Genomic DNA, 21,879 nt, shown 5'->3' with positions numbered 1-21,879 from the left:
TTGATATACTTTGCCATTTTAGTGAAGTTTCCTATAGCAAATCATTTTCTTTTGCTTCTGTTTCTGTGAATATGTGAAGTACAGCAGCACTTTGCAAAATTTACGGTAAAAAAAACTCCGAAAACAATTGTGGAATAATGGCACTAACTATTCTGCAGAATAGCCTCCAGTGGACATGAGGAGTGTCTCATTTTGCACAAGATAAAATAGTGGGAGGTGAAATATATATTCTAGCAAATTTCTAAGTGTGCTCTATGTTTGTAATTGACCATGCCCGCCTCTCCTTAAGTGAAGTGACTTAAACAGGGCAGGCTGAAAACATGTACCTTGGGCAGGCCAAGTTTCCCCACTCTCCAACAGCTACAGTCATTGCTTAAGTAGCAACATATTGTAAACAGTCTGATTTTACATCAAACTGCAGTTTCAGATTCAACTGTTAATGCATCCAAAATAGAAATAGAACATAACCTCCAGTTTGAAACACAAAAGGCTGTCTTCACCATCATATGATATTGACCAATAAAAAGCCTTTGAAATTAATAAAAATAAATTTGACACAGATTTCTACAATGAATAATGAGAGAAATATAATTTTCTAGGTTAGATTCTCTGTAGAAACAGTAACATACGAAAGAAGCAAATTAAGAACACCACCAACAAACATACAAACATGTAATTCTCCATCTTTGGAGATGGCAGGTGTTGCCACCACTCACCATATTCTGAGGCACATGTTACTAAATTCTTCCAAGCTACACAGGAAGTGGATTGGACTGTGAAAGACCAACCCAAATTGTGTTCGCATTTTGACAAATTTGTAAAAAGGTAAAGGTGTCCCCGCACTTGTAGTGAATAAAATCAAACATGTACATAATAAAATTGTAAACAGTAAAATCACAAAAACATTAAAATAAATTTAAAATACATAAAATACAATTAAAATACATAAAATACTACACACACACATACACTCTCTAAAGGGACTACAAAGGTAAAATTTAATGCAGAAGGCATAAAATCAGTGTCAGGCTCTACCTTCAGTCCCTCATGGCACTGGATAGAGGAAGCCAGCTATTTCAGAGCAAGTTCCACCTTCCCTCCTCCTCTAATATTCAGTCCAGGACCTACCCTCCTACCTTTGATATAGTGACATGTGTCTGGTCACTAGATTAATTTATTTATGGCCAGGACCTGGAAAATGCTATACCAAGAAAAAAAATCCTGTGGCCTCTGGATAAAAGGATTTTGTCCTGCACATCAATATCATATTATCCTCTCATTGTCAACTGCCTATATGTAAACCCTATGCCATTTCCTCACTTTAGTTTTCTTGCTTTCTGCCAATTCCACTCTTTTCCATGCAATAAAATAAAACCCAAACTGAATATTTAAAGATTTCCAAAATAAATCAAAACGTGCACACAAATTTACATCTTTTTTGAGTATGGAACTTGAATCAGAATATACACAGCTCTGAACATAATGCTACAGAATTTTGCAGAAATAAACTTTAAAAAAGGTAAAGGTGTCCCCGCACTTATAGTGCGAGTCATTTCCGACTCTTAGGGTGACATCTTGCGATGTTTTACTAGGCAGACCGTATATATGGGGTGGGATTGCCAGTTCCTTCCCTGGCCTTTCTTTACCCCCCAGCATATGCCAGGTACTCATTTTACTGACCATGGATGGATGGAAGGCTGAGTGGACCTCGACCCGTTTTACCGGAGATTCAACTTCCTCCTTCCCTTGGAATCGAACTCCAGCCGTGAGCAGAGCTTCGGCTACGTTACCGCCGCTTACCACTCTGCGCCACGGAGGGTCTTATGACAAATTTGTAGGGCAGTACAATATCTCAGAGAGGAGGTCAGATCTCCTGCTCCCCTGGTGCATTCACTATAGCTGCCCAATTTCCCTGCTTTTTAAAGTTTGATAGAAATATCTGTGGGCTATAGGTACGTTCTTAAACCGCAAGGTTTTTTTGCCTGTTAGTGAATTGTATTTTATTTTGTCAGGTCCCTTTGACACATTTTTATTGTATAAACTAAGAGATGAAATAAATAAATAAATTACAGCATGACAACATAATACTATGAAAACCTGATGGCAGTGCGGGGGGAGAAAAGAACTTCAAAGTACCTACCACAGGTGTACTCAGAGAAATGCACCCACTTCTACCTTGATAGGGCTGCATGTAATTCTGGTAAAGCTGCATCCCATACTACAAAGAAAGAAGCAAAGGAATATTTCAGTCTTATGGATTTAGGATCAAAGTATGAAAGTACTCAGTTGCGAATTCTGCCAACCACAAAGAGGAAAATTTGCATCACACATTAGCTTTCCAAAACTCTCTAACCCGATAACTTTCCAACTCTCTACCCCAATAACTAAAGACAAAAATAAAGACTGCCTGCCAGAATTGCTCTCATCCTCTGACAAGCAGTTTATAGGAAAAGATGCAGGGTCACATGGTGACACAGCAAGCATCAACGTACCTGGAAGAATGACCCTAAGGAAGTGTACAGCTTGCCAATAACACACACCACTAAAACATTTTCTCATTGATTCCAAGCACCAATACAAACAACAAAAGGCCAATAGACTCTTGTATTTTATAGACACTAACAAAGTGGCATTAGACTGACACTTTGTTACCTGGTCCCATCAAGAAACTGTGCCCCTGCCGCCCTGGGCTCCCAATAGGGAGAAAGGGCAGAATATAAATCTAATAAATTAATAATGATGCAAGATGATTACCTAACTCTGGCTGAAGCAGAATGCAAGTGTTTCTTTGATCATAATGTAATCCATTGGTCCTCTGGAATGTGACTCCCATCATCTGCCTCTCCCACCATGCTGTTTTTAATTGCTCTGCATGCCTCAGGACTCCAACAGTAAACTGGTATAGAACTTTGCTACCAAACCTTTGAAATTACCTGGATTAGTTAACACTATGCTCTCAATGACTAAGTGACAATAGGATTTGTGACAAGATGCCTGGCTTAGTGCAATTGAAACCAGTGAACTCTAGTGGTTTGGAGTAATTATTTTGTTTTAAAGACTCTACATTTTAAACTCACCAGCCTCTATTTCAACTTGTTTGAGTTTTATAATCTGTGGTGCACATTTTGTTTGAGCCTGTATATAATTTCTAAACCTCCCTCTTAATTGTACTATAAAACTCACCCATATTAGCTTGGCTGCAATCCTGAACTCATTTTGAAAGGAAGTTCCATTGAACTTAGTGAGTTTTATCTTTAAGCAAGCATGCATAGGATTGTGCTGTGCATGTATTTATATTGTGCTTCTTTAAATGGTGTGTGAGATTTTTTTTTCCTTTGACATTTCAGGGTTTTCTTTCTGTTCATACTCAGTTTCTACATGCTGGCTGTCAACTTCTATCCTTTCTTGTTTTGATGATTCATAGTACTTAGAACATCATCCCTAAGGAATAACTCATCCTAAACCAGATGCTCCTCCCCACCTGTAAGCGCTCTCCTAAAATTTGAAACCAAATTGCAGTTGACCTGGAAGCAGTGATAGTGGATTCATGTATGAGTCACTCATACCTCCTCCTTGCACATCATGTTTCCATTCCAGCTGGTCATTACAAGAACTACTATTTCATTTTAAGAATTCATGCCAGAGTCTGTTTTTCCCCTCTTCCCTCCACATTCTTTTTTCCTTTTATGCCATAGTCCCTACTCACAGGCTTACAATCTTGCTTTTATTCATCTTACCAGCTAACAATAGGGCAAAAAAACTTCAAATAAATATTTGAATGTGTATATTTATTTATTAAATTTATATCCTGCCCTTCCTCCCAGAAGGAACCCAGGGCGGCAAACAAAAACACTAAAAGCACTTTAAAATATCTTAAAAACCAAAAGACTTTAAAACATATTAAAACAAAATATCTTTAAAACACAACTATCTTAAAAAGCAACTCCAGCTAAGATTCAGACTGGGATAAGGTCTCTACTTAAAAGGCTCGTTGAAAGAAGAATAGGAGTTGAAAAGAGAACAGAGATGGGCCCTGTCTAATATTTAAGGGGAGGGAATTCCAATTTGGTCTGGTAGCTAATGGACAGCCAGTGCAATTCTTTCAGCAGTGGGGTAATATGTTGGTGATACCCTAACCCAGTGAGTAGTTGTGCTGGTGCATTTTGTACCAGCTGTAGCTTCCAGACCAACCTCAAGGGCAGGCTCACATAGACCACATTACAGTAAAACATCCTGGACGTTACCAGTGCATGGACAACAGTGGTCAGGCTATCCTGGTCCAGAAACAGCCACAGCGGTCTTACCAGCAGAAGCTGATAAAGGCACTCCTCACCACTGAGGTCACCTGGGCCTCTAGCAACAAATATGGATCCAGGAGCACCCCAGACTATGAACCTACTCTTTCAGAGGGAGTACAACCCCATCCAAAGCAGGCAACTGACCAATTATCCAAACTCGGGAACCACCACACACACACTCTGTCTTGCTAGGATTCACACTCAGATTATTGGCCCTCATCCAACCCACCTCTGAGTCCAAGCACTGGTCCAGGGCTTCCACGGCCTCTGCCATGTTCTTCAGCCCTTTTCATTTTAGTCTCTGTGTAAGACTGGTTGCTCCTTTTCCTTCAAATTCTCTTCCCAGGGAGACCCTCCTAGTGCCCTTGTTTCTATCATTTAGGTGCCAGGCAAAAACATTTCTATTTGCCCAGGCTCTGTTTATAATAACTATAATGAACCGTTTTAGTCATTGTGTTTATATGCTTAAAAAGTAAAATGGTAATTGCCATACACCACCACAAAGAGAAAAAAGGTAACTACTTTTCTAGTTAGAAATGTATAAGAACTGCTAATGTTAGTCTTTTTAACTTAGAACAGGTTTGATTTTACTATGTATTTGCATGGACTGACACTGTTTAGTTTGATGCGTTAGTTTGTAGGCTTGATTTTTGTCTTTATTGTTTCCTGCTGCACTGACAGCTGCCTGGGGGGGATTATGTTGACAATATAGGATATCAAAGTACACATGCAAAAAGAGTAATAAAATAAATTACAGAGCTTTGGGAGCCCAGAAATACCATTTTTTTAAACCCAGAGGTTATAAAGAGGGTTGAGTCACTTTGTACACAGTAACTGCAGACACAACTGGTGAAAACTAATAGGAGAGAAGACATTTACCTTGAGCAACCGAATTGCTGTCACCCAACAGGTCCTACTTTGTTCACTGTCTGCATAAAGTTGTTTCAGGTCTCTGGCTCCTCCTGCTTTGTGATGCTAGAAGGCCACAGCATATTGTTTAACATTAATTCATATCCTGAAGGCAATACCTGTTGAAATAAAGGCCACTAATTCTCCTATTTCATCATCAAAATCTCAATTTGTACTTTGATTTAATTTTTCCTGCTGCAAACCACACACACCCCTCTTGGAAAATAAAGTGGATGGTATTCATTGCTATTCCTACTCAGAGCAGACCCACTGCTATTAATAGACATGACTAACTTAAGTCCATTAATTTCAGTGGGTCTGCTCTGAATAGAACTTAGTTGAATACAACTATTTATTGGTATATTCCACAAAATTAACTTTATACTATATCAAAATGGCTAGGCATTTACCTTAAAGCAGAACCCATAGCTGGCTGGTACTCCAGACACCTTTTTGCCTGTCAAAGACATATATATGTCACTACTGCTGAATTCACTGAAAAGCTGCAGGTGCCTTGGCTCCTAAAAGGAAGAGCAATATAAAGCTATTACAGGCATCTTCTTCAATTGTTACCCCCCAAAAAGTGAAATGACCATTCCACGTTGTAAATTTAAAATATATAATTCCCAAAGGGAGTGTCTGAATTATAAAAGAAAGATACTGCTATGTAGGGTGTGGCAACTTACCAGCACTGTAATGACACTGAAAGGCTTCCATCAACACCAAATGTAATTATTTTATTTTATTATTATTATTTATTAAATTTATATACCGCCCGACTAGCAATAGCTCTCTGGGCGGTGAACATAAAACAGCATAAAAATACAATAAATAACCAAACAATACTAAAATACAAGCAACAATCCAACACAATAAACATTTTTAAAATTAAATCAGTGTAACTTAAAATGCTTCAGAGAATAGGAAGGTTTTGACCTGGCACCGGAAGGAGAGCAGAGTCGGCGCCAGGCGTACTTCCTCGGGGAGACTGTTCCACAGTTCGGGGGCCACCACTGAGAAGGCCCTAGATCTCGTCATCACCCTCCGGGCCTCCCTGTGAGTTGGAACCCGGAGGAGGGCCTTCGTAGCAGAATGTAGTGCATGGGCCGGTTCATATCGGAAGAGGCGTTCCGCAAGGTATCGTGGTCCCGCACCGTATAAGGCTTTATAGGTTAATACCAACACTTTGAATCTAGCCCGGAAACATATTGGCAACCAGTGCAAGCTGGCCAGAACAGGTGTTATATGCTCAGACCGCTTGGTCCTTGTCAGCAATCTGGCCGCCGCATTTTGCACTAGTTGTAGCTTCCGAACTGTCTTCAAAGGTAGCCCTACGTAAAGCGCATCACAGTAATCCAAACGTGAGGTTACCAGAGCATGTACCACTGATGTAAGGTCCTCTTTACTCAAATAGGGACGTAGCTGGGCTACCAACCGAAGTTGGTAAAACGCATTCCTAACCACCGAGGCTACTTGAGCCTCAAGTGAGAGGGAAGAGTCTAAAAAGACTCCCAGACTACGAACCCGGTCCTTTAGGGGGAGTGTAACCCCGTCCAGGACAGGGTATATATCCACCATCCGATCAGAGAACCCGTCCACCAACAGCATCTCAGTCTTGTCTGGATTGAGCTTCAGTTTGTTAACTCTCATCCAGTCCATTGTCGAGGCCAGGCAACGGTTCAGTAAATCGACAGCCTCACCTGAAGAAGATGAAAAGGAGAAGTAGAGCTGCGTGTCATCAGCATACTGATGACAACGCACTCCAAAACTCCTGATGACCTCTCCCAACGGCTTCATGTAGATATTAAAAAGCAGGGGGGACAAAACTGACCCCTGCGGGACCCCATATTGGAGAGCCCGCGGTGTCGAGCAATGTTCCCCAAGCTCTACCTTCTGGAGACGACCCGCCAAGTAGGAGCGGAACCACTGCCAAGCAGTGCCTCCAACTCCCAACTCCGCGAGCCTCTCCAGAAGGATATGTCTATGCTAGCCTTCACCAAGCAGGTGCCCTCCAGATATTTTGGGCTACAACAATGGGAGATGCAGTCCAGAACATCTGGAGGGCATCAGGCTGAACTATGATTGCCGAAGGAGGACTATAGATATTCCGTGAAGCAACAGAGTCTTTGAGCAAAGTGAATTTCAAATGTTAGTTTCCACCAAGGAGCAGCCAAATTGAACTCAGTAGCAACTGCAGCTCTCAAACTGGAGAACTCTCTGCTGATGAATAGGGCACAGCCCCCTGGTAATCAGAGGGAAGGGGATCAGGCCAACCCATTCTGGCAACCACCTGCCCCACCTCAGACCTGGCTCTGCCTGAAAGCCAGTGCTGAGTAAGTTTGGGGGTGGGGCTAATGTTTAATTAGGGTTTTAAATGCCTAATTAACTATATCACCAGAAGGGGCTCAGAGGAAGGAGACAGCTGTTGAGCACTGCTCCTGGGGCTCAGGCAGGCAGGAGAGCCACAGCACTGGATTTACAGCAGTTAGGTCTTGGCCTTTTTGTGAGTTTTCCCACCTGATGCCCGACTCTCCTTCTACCTTATGACCCACCCTGACAGCCCTGGATCACTCTGGGTCATCTTACCCAACCCGTAGTGATCCATGTCATTGGGCTGCCCTTGAAGACAGTTCGGAAGCTTCAGCTAGTGCAGAATGCGGCAGCTAGATTATTGACGAGGACCAGTCGGTCTTCGCATATAACTCCTGTTCTGGCTCGCCTGCATTGGCTACCTATTTGCTTCCGGGCGAGATTCAAGGTGTTGGTTATGACCTATAAAGCCTTACATGGCGTGGGACCGCAATACCTGGTGGAACTCTCCCACTATGAACCTACCCTTGGCCTCTCAATTGTGGTGTGCCACAGGGCTCTATTCTCTCTCCCATGCTATTTAATATCTATATGAAGCCGCTGGGGACAATCATTAGGAGATTTGGGCTGCAGTGTCACCAATATGCGGATGACACTCAGCTCTATCTCTCATTTAAATCTTCGCCAGAGTTGGCTGTGGAGACCATGTCCAAGTGCCTGGAATCCGTGAGTGGATGGATGGGAAGGAACAGGTTGAAGTTGAATCCCGATAAGACTGAGGTGCTGCTTGTGGAAGACAAGGGAAGGTTGGGAGATGTTGACCTGATGTTCAATGGGGTAAGATTGCCCCTAAAGGACCAGGTCCGCAGCCTTGGGGTTGTTCTTGATTCCAGGCTGTCCATGGAGGCTCAGATTTCGGCAGTGAGCCGGGCAGCCTGGTATCAATTACACCTCATTCATAGGCTGCAACCCTACCTCCCTGCTCATCAGCTCCCACTGGTAGTACATGCCCTGGTCACCTCTCGTTTAGACCACTGCAATGTGCTCTACGTGGGGTTACCCTTGAAAACGGTCCGGAAATTACAACTTATACAAAATGCTGCGGCTCGACTACTTACAAATTGTCGCCGCCGGGAACACATCACTCCAGTGTTATTCGATCTACACTGGCTTCCAGTTATTTTCCGGGCTCAATTCAAGGTGTTGGTATTAACCTTTAAATCCCTACATGGTTTTGGACCAGTTTACCTGATGGAGTGCCTCCAGTGTCACCAATTATGCCGCCCAACAAGATCAGCCACTCAGGGCCTTCTCTCAGTCCCACCAACTAAAACAGCTAGGTTGGTGGGGACTAGAGAGAGGGCATTTTCAGTGGCGGCCCCCACTCTCTGGAACTCCCTCCCGTACGATCTTCGGCATGCCCCTTCCCTGAATGTATTCCGCAAAGCCTTGAAGACCTGGCTTTTCAGACAGGCCTTCGGGACTTCCGGGGAGGGTTAATTTTCAGGACTAATTGCCTATTACTCTGAACTGTTATCATTCCTATTTATAGTTTCCTTGTTATATTGTATTTTATGTGTATTTTATTGTGCTGCATTTACTGCACCTGATTTGTACGTCGCCTAGAGTGGCCATTGGCCAGATAGGCAACACATAAATTAAATTATTATTATTATTATTATTACCCGTTCGCTTCGTTCATCATGGAAGGCCCTCCTCCAGGTACCAACTCATTGTGAAGCCCGGAGGGTGGTTACTAGATCTAGGGCCTTTTCTGTGGTGGCCCCCGAGTTGTGGAATAGCCTCCCCAAAGAGGTACGCCTGGCGCCTACACTATTATATTTTCGGCGCCAGGTAAAGACCTTTTTATGCTCCCAGGCATTTTAATCACTCTAATCTTTTTAGCTTTTTAATCTTGTATACTAAGTCTTTATTTTTATTTTCTGTTTAACTGTATTTGTTTTTATGTCATATATGTTTTTGTGATTTTATTATTGCCATATATGTATTTTACCCTATGCTGTTTACCGCCCTGAGAGCTATTTGCTAAGGGCGGTATATAAATGCAACCAAATAAATAAATAAATAGCTGTCTTAACCCAACTCAGCTGAGACCCAAATCCTTCCAAATAGCCTGATTTGGCTCAGGACTTGGCTAAATCCAGTACGCAGCCATACTAATTAATATAGACTATGATCTGGATAATACAATGCAAATTACTGGACAAGAACATCAGTGCCAGGAATGGAGGATGTGGAGTTAAAGCTACCAACATTAGCATCCTGGACAGTGTTGTTAACGACAACACAAACATCCAGAATAGAAAAATGAGAATTTTTGTGGCAGAAAAGGAAAAAATGGGGGATACATAGGCTTGGATCTAAAGTGCCAGTGGAAGGTGACCTCCTTGTTGCCTTCTCTACTAGCAGGCCTCCCCCAAGCCTCCCCCCAAAAGCCTCTCCCGATGATGGACCCTCATGAGCAGGGTGGGCTGGAGTGCAAGGGACGGAGGGGGGTCATTAAATATTGGGTGGGGGCACGTTCCATGAGTGGATTTTCTCTGGATTCACACCATTATATTCATTATTTATCAAGTGCCTAAAAACAAGAGTGTCTCAGTAAAGATATGAGAGTGACAAATACTACCTTTCAACGACATCCAAGTAACAGATCCCTTCTCATTGTGAAGGTACCACTAAGGCTGGTAGCTTACCATGTATCCACATGTAACTGCTGCAAAAGAAGCTAATGCTGATTTCTTACAGACCAAAGCAAGGGTCGCTAACCTTTTTGGACCAGAGGGTACGTTTCAAATTTTGAGAGAGTGCTGGGGGCACCAGTCACAAAATGACTGCCATGGAAGCATGGCATAACATAAAATTAGAGAGGTGTGATAGTGAAGCTTTCCCCATAATTGTATTTCCATACGAGAAAAGGCTTGACCTGTTGAATTTCTGCCTGGTGTTGTGGGCTGGCCCCATGTTTAATGTGTTTATTTCCCATCTAAGAGTCTGTATAATATATATATTAATCCTCATATATAGAATATGATATGCAGACCTCCTCAAGTCTAAAAGAGTTCAAAAGGGAAAAATGTTTTCTGCTCCCCACTCCTTTGTCTAGTTCTGGGCAGTCAGTCAGTGTACTGATAATGGCACATAGCTACCAGCTGCAGCTGCCTGTGGACACATAGGAGCCAGAGGAGGAAGTTCCTTATATGGTGTGGACAACACCTGTTTCAAGTCAAGTTGTCAACCAGTTGTTATTGAATGGTTTATTAGTCCCGTTTGCTGTCCCTGGCAGGCAGCATGATGAGATGTTTGCTGTCTCTGGCAGAAAGCATGTAGAGAAGGCAGCTAATAAGGAGGTAAGAATTCTTATGAAAGGGAGAGGAGTGCCTGCATCTTACTGACTGATCCAACGTACTGCTGCCATGCTGGAGGTCCGAGGCTTGCTTTCTACAAAGGTGAGATTATTCCATTTCTTTAAAGATGGAAATGTGTGGAAATGTACTAACCTGCATGATGTTGATTCTTTGCAATATAACTTCACAAATATTGCAATGTAACTTGTATAATGTCTAGGTGTGAATGAATAGCACTTTATACTGTAAGATTTGTTAACTGTATACCGAATGTAGAAGCCTAATATTAGGCTCCTACTGTGAGGAAGGGTGGGATGTAAATCTAATAAATAAATAAGCCTGATATACGACTGAGCTGTAATATATGAGACCTGAGAGCTCCATTATGTGCTTGTAACCAGTCAGGACTTTGACCCTGACCTATAGGATTCTGGTTTACTGGCTGAAGCCAGATACACATGTACTTGTATGTATGAATGTATAAAAAACAAATAAATACAATATGATTTATAAAGATGTTCCTTTGTTGAAATCCCATTATTTTTCCTGAGATATCCCTAAACCTAAGTATATCATTTGGTGCAACCTCGACCGTAGCTCGCCTAGACAAACCTAACTGCTAGCAAAAACTATGGAAGCTCAGGTGGCCACAATGTTTGCCATATATGTTGTATGTGTAGATACAGAGTAGAGGAGTATGCAAGAACCTCAGTCCTGTGTCTGTACAAGAAAAAGATGGTTTGAGGCCATTTCATTGCCATGCAGCTGTTAAAGGCTCAAGAAGCCTGTTTTCCCCACTGCCAGCCCTAAACCAAAGACTAGACTAACATCCTGTACCCACTTACCTAGAAGTAAGTCCCATTAAAGACAAAGAGATTTAATTCTTAGCAGACATGTATACAAGTGTACTGTAAATTAATTATACAGTGAATTCTTAATGAGTCCCTGGTCTTTAGCTCCTGCAAAGCAGAAGGCATACCTAACCCTCTTTGCAAAGTTTTCACATCAGCTTTTGAGAGAAAGAGGGATGCTTTAACATTCACCCACACTTATCGTGTAGTAGTATTTGCAGAAAATAACTTTTAGGCACTACATTATCTCAGGGAAAACCAGCAACCAGCATAGGAAAGATTCATCCTGGTTGCTAGGGAAAAAGGAAAGGGAAACCATGGAGATTCCAAGGACTGGAAAAAAGAGAGAAGCAGGAAAAGTTCACTAAAAGGGAGGGCAAAACAGCAGCTCTTTAGGACCCAGGGAGTTCTACTGTCTGGTGTCCAAACAACTCACTTATCAATCACAGCTCTGAGTTCACTCATTGGCTAAAAACTCTGACAGGCGGGGGCAGCCAGGCTGACTCATTTCACATAAATTGCTTAGAAGGCTACCTGCACATTTTGCTCCGTAACTTACTTACTAAGAGAGCTAGATACTTACTTTTTTTAAAAAAAAAAAATGAAAGCTACCCACTGGGTGCACCACTGAAGGCCTTCGCAGGTGCCATGGTGCCCATGGTTGACAGTTTGGCGACCCCTGGTCCAACATCTTTGAGTATCTGGGAATTCTGAGGTCCATTTGGCCCAGCAGTATCTACACTAGGGGTGCAGAACATTTTTCAGTATGAGAACCAAATTCCCTTTTGAGCAGCATGGGAGGGTGGTGGTTTCACATGTCAATGGTGGGTGGGGCAAGAGGCAAAAGTGGTTTCCATGAAAAAGTGAGCAAAGATTGAACAGGCCAGACATATGCTATTACCAATACATTATCAGGAAAAAATATATACTGGGCATCTCTTTTCTGGACATCGCTGGCATTCCTTCCTGAAAGAAGGATTCCATGGTTCAGGAGCAGTAGCATTAAATCTATTTTAAGACATATTAAAAGAAAAAACAGTTTATAAGTTAACTTAACAAGTTAAAACATTGCCTTTTATTTCTTCTAATATTAACACACACCAAAAAAAATCCTAGCCCATTCCATGCCTACACCATAAGAGTCGTCTTCTCTCATCTCTTCAGCAGCAGCAACAAAACTGGAATGAGATAAGCTTCATTTTTAAATTGAGTTTTTCAGGTTTTTGTCTTAAAGAAGATTAAAAAAATCCCTACTGCAGATAGAATTTGATGCATACTGAACTCTAGCATGGCTTGTGTTCATATTGCCAACCTTACCTTTGATGTCCCCTTAGTGGAAAAATACAGACCAGATCTTCGCAGCAAAAAGTACATCTTTTTCCAGGTTTTTTTCCCTTGCTCTTTTGCATGTAAATAACTGTGAATCTCAGGATATGTACTGGAACTTAAAAACATCTGAAAGGGAGGAAAAATACCACTTTGAATCCCACCAGAGTACACCCTTATCCAACAACTCCTTGAACATGGTGTTAGGCTTGTGTGTTGTAAGCTTTTTGTGAAAGGATCTTAGTGTTTCTACATTCTAAAAACACCTTGCATGTCACGAACACTGCTAAGTATATGCTAGTCTGCTATTTTAGTATACTGTTATATATCAATGGCTACTAACCACTGATGGCTATGTTCTACCTCCAGTGTCAGAGACAGTATTTTTTTAATACCAGTTGCTGGGAATCACAAGCAGATGCACTCAAATCCCATAGGAATCTGGTTGGCCACTGTGAGAACAGAATGCTGGGCTAGATGAGCCTTTAGTCTGATCCAACAGGTTCTTCTTATGTTCTTATTTTAATAGAGCTTTTTGTTTTATTTATAATCTACCCTGGGATCATCAATTGATGAAGGGCAGGAAATACATTGAAATAATAAAAAATTAACCTGTCTGTACCTTAAGATCTGCTTCAGAAGTCCTGTTTATGTGCCAACCTTCAAGAACAATCAGACAGGCAGATACATGAACAGAGCCTTCTTGGTGATAGCCCCACATTTATGGGACTCAATTCCACATGAGATCAACAAGTCCCATTCTTGCACATTTCTAAGCAGGCTTTGATGACCTACCTCTTCTCTGTTGCTTTTACAGTTTGATTTAACCTGAAAATGGTGTTGCTGTTGTTGTTTGACTATGACTTGTCTAGCATTATGTCAGGCTGGATGTCATCTGTGTGCTGGCTATTTCAAAGATTTTTTAAAAAAAAGATTTGTGAGGTTTTTTAAAAAAATGTTTTGTGTTGGTTTTGGTGATGTTTTAATTTGTGTACTTGCATGTTTATTTGTGAGGAGTTCTCTCCTAAAAAGCAGGCTATAAGTCTACTCAAATGATAAAGCAATAGCACTCCTCCCACAGGGGATTTAACATTTTTTCTATATCCAGCCTTGCCCTACTCTCTCAAAACATGTAGTTTAGGAACAATAGCAACAAATTTCCTTTTTTTCACAAGCCATACATAGCCGACACTAAGAGGTCTATCTCCTTTCTGTACAATGATTATGAGTGTTTTCACAAATAAGTTATTTCAACTGGGGCTGAACTGTAGAACAGCTGACTATTCCAAAATTATCAATTCACAAGTCAATAGACCACCTAGAATTTGACTGTAATCAAATATTGTCATTTTTTTTCATGAAATAGGTTTCTGTGTATAGCAGCCTCTCTCTTCATTACATCACAAGGGCCCAGTTTGCTTAGTGTTACATGCAAACTAGGCTATTGTAAATGAACAAGTGTGCAGGCACCCAGAGCTAAAATTGTGGCTGTTTTGCTCCTCCTTCAGTCCTTTTGCGGAGCTAAGCCACAGTTTGGCTTAGCGTTACATCTGAATCCAGGCTTGTGGTTTGTCTCACTCCCAACCAACCACAAACTGTAGTCAATGTTTGTTCTGGGCTCATTCTTTGTTCAGAATAAGACAGCCACAAGCCCATGTTTTGAGAGAGTAGGGCAAGGCTGGATATAGAAAAAATGTTAAGCCAAATCATAGCTTAACTCTAGGTTGTGCAGCAGCAGAAGGACTATGGGAGAAGTGAAGCAGCATGGTTTTCACTCCATGCACCAGCACACTTATGCGTAACCACAGCTTAGTGTTATATGCCAATGAAGTCATCATCATCTCATAGCAAAGGCAAGTGAGAGGTTCTTTCTCCCTAGCCCTGTGGGAATCAGATGTGCCCTCTCCCCAAAATCACAACCACATGCTCCTTTCATTTAGGACCTGGTTTTTCTTGCCCATGTTCACTAAAACGATAACTATATTTTCAAACTGACATTTGCCTTTCATTGTTGCTAGGCTGGGTTTTTAATTTGCCATGTGTGTTTCACCACATGATCTGTGGAATAAATGCAATGATGTCATCAACATTCATATTTACTGGGCTAAGATTTTGAACTTGGTCAACTTTTAATGCTCAGTTGCCTTATGAATCAAGTGCTTGCCCCCCCCCCAAAAAAAAATCTTCACCAGCTTGGATTTTATACCAGCTTTCTGGTCATATCTCTCTTCCTAATGCCCTGAATGCTGAGAAGGCAGCACCCAAGACCCCCTGGGAAATGTGGTAACTCAGTGCACTTAGTCCTTACTGTAGATGTCATGAACTCTGGTCATAAGTGCAATCAGCAGCATGGGGGCCCTGTTATACCCTCAAGCACCCCACTTGAAAAGTGAACCAAAGAGCAAATTGGAGATGGGCAACCACCAAATAAATGCCAAGGGGAACTGTGCGATCTCTTGAATATTGCTCACATATATATTTATATTTCCATAACTTTACTATAAACAATGGATTAGAAATGTTTAAAATTTGATGTCATTATTTTTAAGAACATTTAACTGACCATTTTTGTAAATAGTGCAAGACACTCTGATCTGTTTCTAACAAATATTCTTAGGCTTCACTCCTACACCCACTTACGTGGGAACAGGACCCATCAAACTTACAATGGGACTTGCATTTGAGCAACATATATATGATCACACTGTTTACCATTATTTGGCAGTATTTGATAAAGTATTTTTATAAAGTGAATGGCCATCTTTACTCTCAACACCATATGCTGAGATGCACCACATAGGAAAAAGGCGTCAATAAACGTAGTAACATATTTAAATTAATTAATTAAATGTATATCCCGCCCTTCCACCCATCAGTAAGTGTAGTATTAGACCACTCTTTGAAACTTTTTTGAATTTAAGTAATTCCTGTAATATTTTTCCATCAATGAATTTCAAAATTATCTTTCAACCTTGCACTTCAAAAAAGCGAAACAAAGTAAGAAAGGGTGGTCCTCTTACTCAAACGAGTTCTAGTGGTGAAAGAATACAAACACTTGTTAAACCAGAACTCTTTGTAGAGCAGAATGTTTGGCTGAACTTTTAAAAAAGGGAGGAGGGCTGGCTTTAATTTCCTCCCCCTACTTTTATTTTACAAATATTTGGAAAATGGGAACCATGGCATTCTTTTCCATATCACTATCATACCAATGCTGGGTCCTGCTAACTCAATCATTTTATCCAGACAATGCTTGAAATTTTCAGACACACTCAGGTGAAAGATCTTATTTTTAAAACATCAAATTCTTACCTGCAGTATTTGTGTATGGCTCATTGCTCCACTGATCTCATTTGAGAAGGATATCAGATATTCTGGGAAAAAATTCTGTTAAATAAAAAAACAAAGTAGAAGAAAGATCCAGGAAACATTTGCAGATGCAGACCATATTTAGCTAGAATGCCTAGGTTTGGTTTCCTTTATGCCCCATTTACAAGGACTCCTGTATAGGAAGAACATCAGCAGCCATCCTGCCGGAAAATGAGGCTTGATAGCATCTTTGCTTACACCCTACAAAAACTGCAGACAATTTGCACTAGAGAGATCTGTTTGAAACTATTGATAGGAAAAACCAAAGCTCGGTGATAGATTACATGCTTTTCATGCAGAAGGACATAGGTTCGATCCCTGGCATGTCCAGTTAAAAGGATCAGATAGCAAGGGATGAGAAAAATGAGAAAAATATATTTGCCTGGGCTAGAGATGTGAAAGTGCGAGAGAAAAAAACACTACCAGCACCCATTTTTCAGGAAGAAAATGGGTTTTTTTATTTTTATGGGGTTTTTTCTTGGCCCTAAAGAGCAGCTTCAGAGTAGTCAATATTGAGCTAAAGACAAATAATCTGACTATAGGTAACCCCTATTTTCTTATTGCCTTACCCTCATAATAAACAAAGGAACTTAGTACATCAAGAAGAAGAGTACTCAGGTTAATTTGCCAAGCAATATATAATCAGGGTTCTCCCACAAAGAGAGGCTGCCACATAAACATAGCTACGTTCAGGTAAAAACCATGTGTTCTACCAGGGCTGGCCAAGGTGTTTTGCTGCCTGATGCAAAGGACAAGATAGTGCCGCCTCCCATTGCATGTACAGAAGCCAACTAGACTGGCAGTTTAATCTTACTTCAGTGCTGGCAATAGGAGAGCATCTTTCCCCATATCTGAGGGCAGCAGGGTAGTTTTGAGGGTGCAGGGCAAGCTATGTGGTACACACTTCCATCCTCTAACAGTAGGGAATGGTCAGGGTGCTCAGAAGAAAAGAGACTGGGTGCTGCCCCCCCAAGCATCTACTGCTTGAGATGGCTGCCTCACTCTACCTAATGGCAGGGCCAAACCTGTGGCCTGTTTTATAGAGGACAGCCCTGTATTTGAAGAGCTGTCAGAGGGCATCTCTGTTTGAAAGAGTTCTCTATCTGAAGGGCTATCCAGTTTAAGGATAAAGAACCCTAAGGAGTGATTGTAGGGACTTTGACGTTCCCATCAACATTTAGCACCTGGATACCAAATGAGCAGGCACACGGGCCATCTTGTCATACATGTATTTCCATTTAAATTATTTAAATTACAGTACTTATTTCTGCATCTATACATATGCATCTATAGATACAAATTAGTAAAAGGGTAGCCAACATGGTACACACAAACCTCGACTGGACTCCAACTCCCATTATCTCCAACTTCCCAATAAAAATAAATTATTTTTAAATAATAAATAGTTAGTATGGCCAATGGTCAGGTATTATGGGAGTTGCAGACCAGCAGCATCTGGAGGGCAACAGGTTGGCTACCTCTGATTAGCAGATGCCAATTTTATGCAACTATGTGTCCTCTTTTGACATATTCTTTGGTAATGCATTTCTCTTTTTGGGGGGGGGCAATGTTTAAATGGCCATGATATATTCAGGGAGTGACAAGTGGGAGGGCATCAGATGGGAAGGCAAGTATTAATGAGAACAGCTTTGCAAAACCCTCTGCTAGCTGCTATACTGCATCTGAGAATGTTGAACTCAATGGCAGCAATAAATAAGAGAAGGAAACTCAGCAGAGTCCAAATTCTGTGCCAGTTCTGCTTATACTTACATACTTGTTATCTTGTTAGGCGCATGGTAAAAATTCATGTGAACTGAACTTCAGTGCTTAGAATTATATGCTCAGGTATCTGGGGATGGGGGAGGGGTAATTATATGTTTTGTAACATTGCTTTCCATTAGTCTAGTCTGGTTTTAACTGAATGTCATAACTGATGAGTAGCCACCCTGAACATTAAATATGAGGTGGGTTAGTAATTGAATCAAATTAATATATAGTCATGACTTACCTCTGGGTTTTTGAAAAATTCATATTTGGCATAATTTTTTCTAAAATAAAATCTATTGCCTTCTTCAATTCCCCATTTTGACTGGATCTCAGTCATCCTTTCGTGGTCTTCAATTATTCTCTCTGGGTAATAAAAGAAACATAAATCTGAGAAATTCTCTTAAATTAATGCACCTTCAGTGGTAAAATGCAATAATTTGTGCAAGACACTCAACATATTGTTGTTGCTGCAGCAGCAGCTGTGAAGCTTTCGAAAGGGCTGGAAGGCAATGGTTTAACTTTGCAGATCTCCTCAGGAGAAGAGGAAATTTTGAAATCCACAAAACTCTTAGCCAATGCAATGATTATCATCATAATCTGTACTTAAGGCAGTGGTGCAGCTAGGATTGGATCTTAGAGCTGAAGTCCTGGGCCTTGCAATCCAGAGCCCTTTCCCTTAAATGACCACCCAGAGAGAAGCTGATGGCAGAAGCAATGACAAACAGGCTGGCCTCAGTATCTGGGCTGGCATGGGTATGACCTATGGGGATGTCAACTGAGCTCCATGTTTAGCTTTAGCTCAGTGAAAGTTGCCTATTCCCTGTGAACAATATTCAGCTTACTGCCACCAGGGCCGCCCAAGACATTTTGCCGCCTGAGGCAAAGAACATCATGGCAGACCTGGCCCCAGGGTCACTGACGGGGGGAACAGGGGTACTGATGTACTAGACTCCACAACCAGCAGGTGCCCCAGACTCTCAGCTTTCACTTTTTTTAAAAAAAGGAAGCCCCTAGTTCTCCTAGAAAAAAAAATGTTATGAAGCAAAATGCACAGGTACCCTTCTAAATGATTTCTGGGAGATAAGCCAGCCTGACTGCTCCCACCTTTCAGCATTTCTAGCCAATGAGTGAAGTCAGAGGTGTGTGGCTAGGGGATAGGAAACTCTGGGGTCCTCAAGAGCTGCTGTTTTCCCCTCCTGTTTAGTGCACTTTTTCTGACTTATCTTGTAGTCCTTGGAATCTTCATAGTTTGCCCTTCCTTTTCCCCCCTAACTATTAGGATGAATATTTTCTGTAGTGGGTTTATCTGAGATCAGGGACTCCCTAGACGTTATTTTCTGCAAATGCTATTACACAATAATCACAGGTGGATGATAAAGAACCCTCCCCCCCAATGGCCAATGCAAAATGTGAAAACTTTGCAATGAGGTTTAGGCATGTTGCTTGCTGTGGAGGAGCTAAATACCAGGCACTCATTAGGAATCCACATCCATACGACTAACTTACAGTACACATGTTTGCTCAGAAATAGGTCTCTGTATTTGATGAGGCTTGCTTACTCCAGGTTCACAAAGTACAAGATTACAGTCTAGGCTTTGGTTTAAGCATAGGAGTAAAGCAGGGTTCTTCGGCCTTTAATAGCTGTGTGGCAGGCAGAAATTCAACAGGTTATGCATTTTCTAGTATGACTATACAAATTATGGGAAAAGCTTCATCTGTTCACATTCTGTCTGTCAAACATTTTATTATTTATGCGACCACTGATTTATGTTGGGGCCCTCCACTCTATCTGCAAAAGAGGACACAAATTTGCATAATGCACAAAACGTATGCAATTGTTGTGCAAATCAGTGTCTTTTTTTGTGATTGGGGCAATCTACATATAGAAAATCCTGTTGGCACCCCTCCTGGCTCATTCCATGTACAGAAGCTGACTAGGCTGGCAGCTGAATCTTACTTCCAACACCGGCAATGGGACAGTGTTCATTACCAATGATGGCTGCAGGGCAGATTAGGGGCACAGGGAAAGCCACATAGCACACACAGTGCTGACCTTCAATACCTCACTGTTGTTTTATGCCCACCAACATCCGCAGCCTAGGGAGACACCTCTCTCTGTCTAATGGTAGGGCTAGCCCTAACTACTAATCTGAGTCCTCACTTGGCAAACCAAGCAAACTTTCCTTAGTGACAAAGTCTAAAAACAATATGCACCAATCTGTAATCTCATGAAAGAGACAAGCAGCTACTCAAAACACACACATCTCACCCTACACTCTTGCTCAAATAAATTCACACCAACAGATATCATAATGGCTTAGCGAAGACCATTTTGCTCCAAAAGATACCTTTAATTTTCATGACAGCAGAGAGATTGAAAAACTACATTGAAAACTGAGACATGTCTCAAAATGTGCTTCTTTTGCAAAGTTTAAAGAAAGCTTTCAAACTGGTTTGACATTTAAGTATGGTTACACGGATGTCACTGTGACATTTATGAAAATGCCAACTTTTGCAGGATTGGAAGGTGCAGAACGTTTTTTCCTAAAAAAAAGTTTCACAGCCATCCTCAATAGAATATATTAACCCTGTAGCTGATTGCATTACAGATTGTAATGGACATTGTATAACATTATCATCTTGTAATCAGAACCGATATATACTATATTGTTTGTGAGCCATTTTTCATCTGATGAAAAACAAAAGCTACATGAAATTACAGCAGCGTTTTTGGCCATCCAATATATCAGAATGCTTTTCCAATAACTTTACAGTACCACCAGACTATGGAAGAGTGGCAGAACATCAGAAAGAACTCAACAGTACAGACTCCAAGTCATATCTGTATATCTTATGACCTACCAAGTCAAACACAACCATATGTGATGGCCTACCAGGGACTCATTAATACTCCAATTTTTTGCTGCTTGCAGGAGACTACAAGAGAGACATTCTAAAGAACCTGGCAGGCCATAATTCATAGTTGGTGGGCTGCATTCATTAGGTGGATACAAGCTTTATGCAAGCCTGTTCTATACCATATGTTTCTAATTGAACATTTTATGACTTTTATCATGATTGAAGACTTTTCTCCTCCTACAGAAGACCTACCGCTTCCAACAAGCCTTTTAAGTAGAGTATACAAAGCTCTGTATCGATATTGTGGTTTTTTTAAATTATTGTTTTATAACTTGTTTGCTGCCCGGGGCTCCTTTGGGAAGAAGGGTGGGATTAATAATAACAAGAATAGGAAAAAGAAGAAGCTTTATCTAGTTCTACCTCCAGAACAACTCCCAAGAAATGACAAACCAGACTTCTTTTGACTATGCCATCAGTACTTGCTATGGTGTCTGCAAAAGGTATCAAAAATGTTGCCACAAAAATCCATAAGATTTTGGCTCTTTGGCTTGACCTCTCCTACACTGAACATGTCTCTTTAAATATGCCCATATTTCATTGGATGTCAGGAGGAGACACCCTCTCTCCCTTTGTTCTGAACCGAGGAGGTACAAAGAGCATCTCTTCGTGACGATGTACAGTGGTGGCCAATGCAGGTGCCTTTTTCCCACTGATGGGAGGGCATGCCTACACCATTTTATGGTCCTGACCCCCCTGCTTTTTTAGATGTGGCAGCCATTTTGTGTTATCCCATGCCCCCATGGCAGCTGTTTTGTGGCACCCATAGCA

General features: G+C 41.3%; 1 protein-coding gene across 5 annotated transcripts in view; it reads right to left on the bottom strand.

Moving 5' to 3' along the window:
• The window catches only part of GRB14 (growth factor receptor bound protein 14), a 73,055-nt gene that overhangs the window by 10,598 nt on the left and 40,578 nt on the right, over nucleotides 1–21,879 (bottom strand). For 3 of the 5 annotated variants that reach the window (XM_061608608.1, XM_061608607.1, XM_061608611.1), the window contains 7 exons: nucleotides 18,434–18,555; nucleotides 16,369–16,443; nucleotides 13,051–13,188; nucleotides 12,350–12,469; nucleotides 5,618–5,728; nucleotides 5,178–5,273; nucleotides 2,141–2,218 (listed from right to left, as the gene is read on the bottom strand). In XM_061608608.1, the coding sequence (XP_061464592.1) occupies nucleotides 2,141–2,218; nucleotides 5,178–5,273; nucleotides 5,618–5,728; nucleotides 12,350–12,469; nucleotides 13,051–13,188; nucleotides 16,369–16,443; nucleotides 18,434–18,555 (740 nt within the window). The remainder of the gene's footprint in view (nucleotides 1–2,140; nucleotides 2,219–5,177; nucleotides 5,274–5,617; nucleotides 5,729–12,349; nucleotides 12,470–13,050; nucleotides 13,189–16,368; nucleotides 16,444–18,433; nucleotides 18,556–21,879) is intronic. The other 2 variants (XM_061608609.1, XM_061608612.1) reach the window with 1 other exon arrangement.

This window comes from Rhineura floridana, chromosome 2 (genome assembly GCF_030035675.1).
Source record: "Rhineura floridana isolate rRhiFlo1 chromosome 2, rRhiFlo1.hap2, whole genome shotgun sequence".
In the NCBI taxonomy this organism is placed as follows: domain Eukaryota; kingdom Metazoa; phylum Chordata; class Lepidosauria; order Squamata; family Rhineuridae; genus Rhineura; species Rhineura floridana.
Note: the sequence above shows the minus strand (reverse complement) of the source record. Positions and strands in the feature narration are given on the sequence as shown.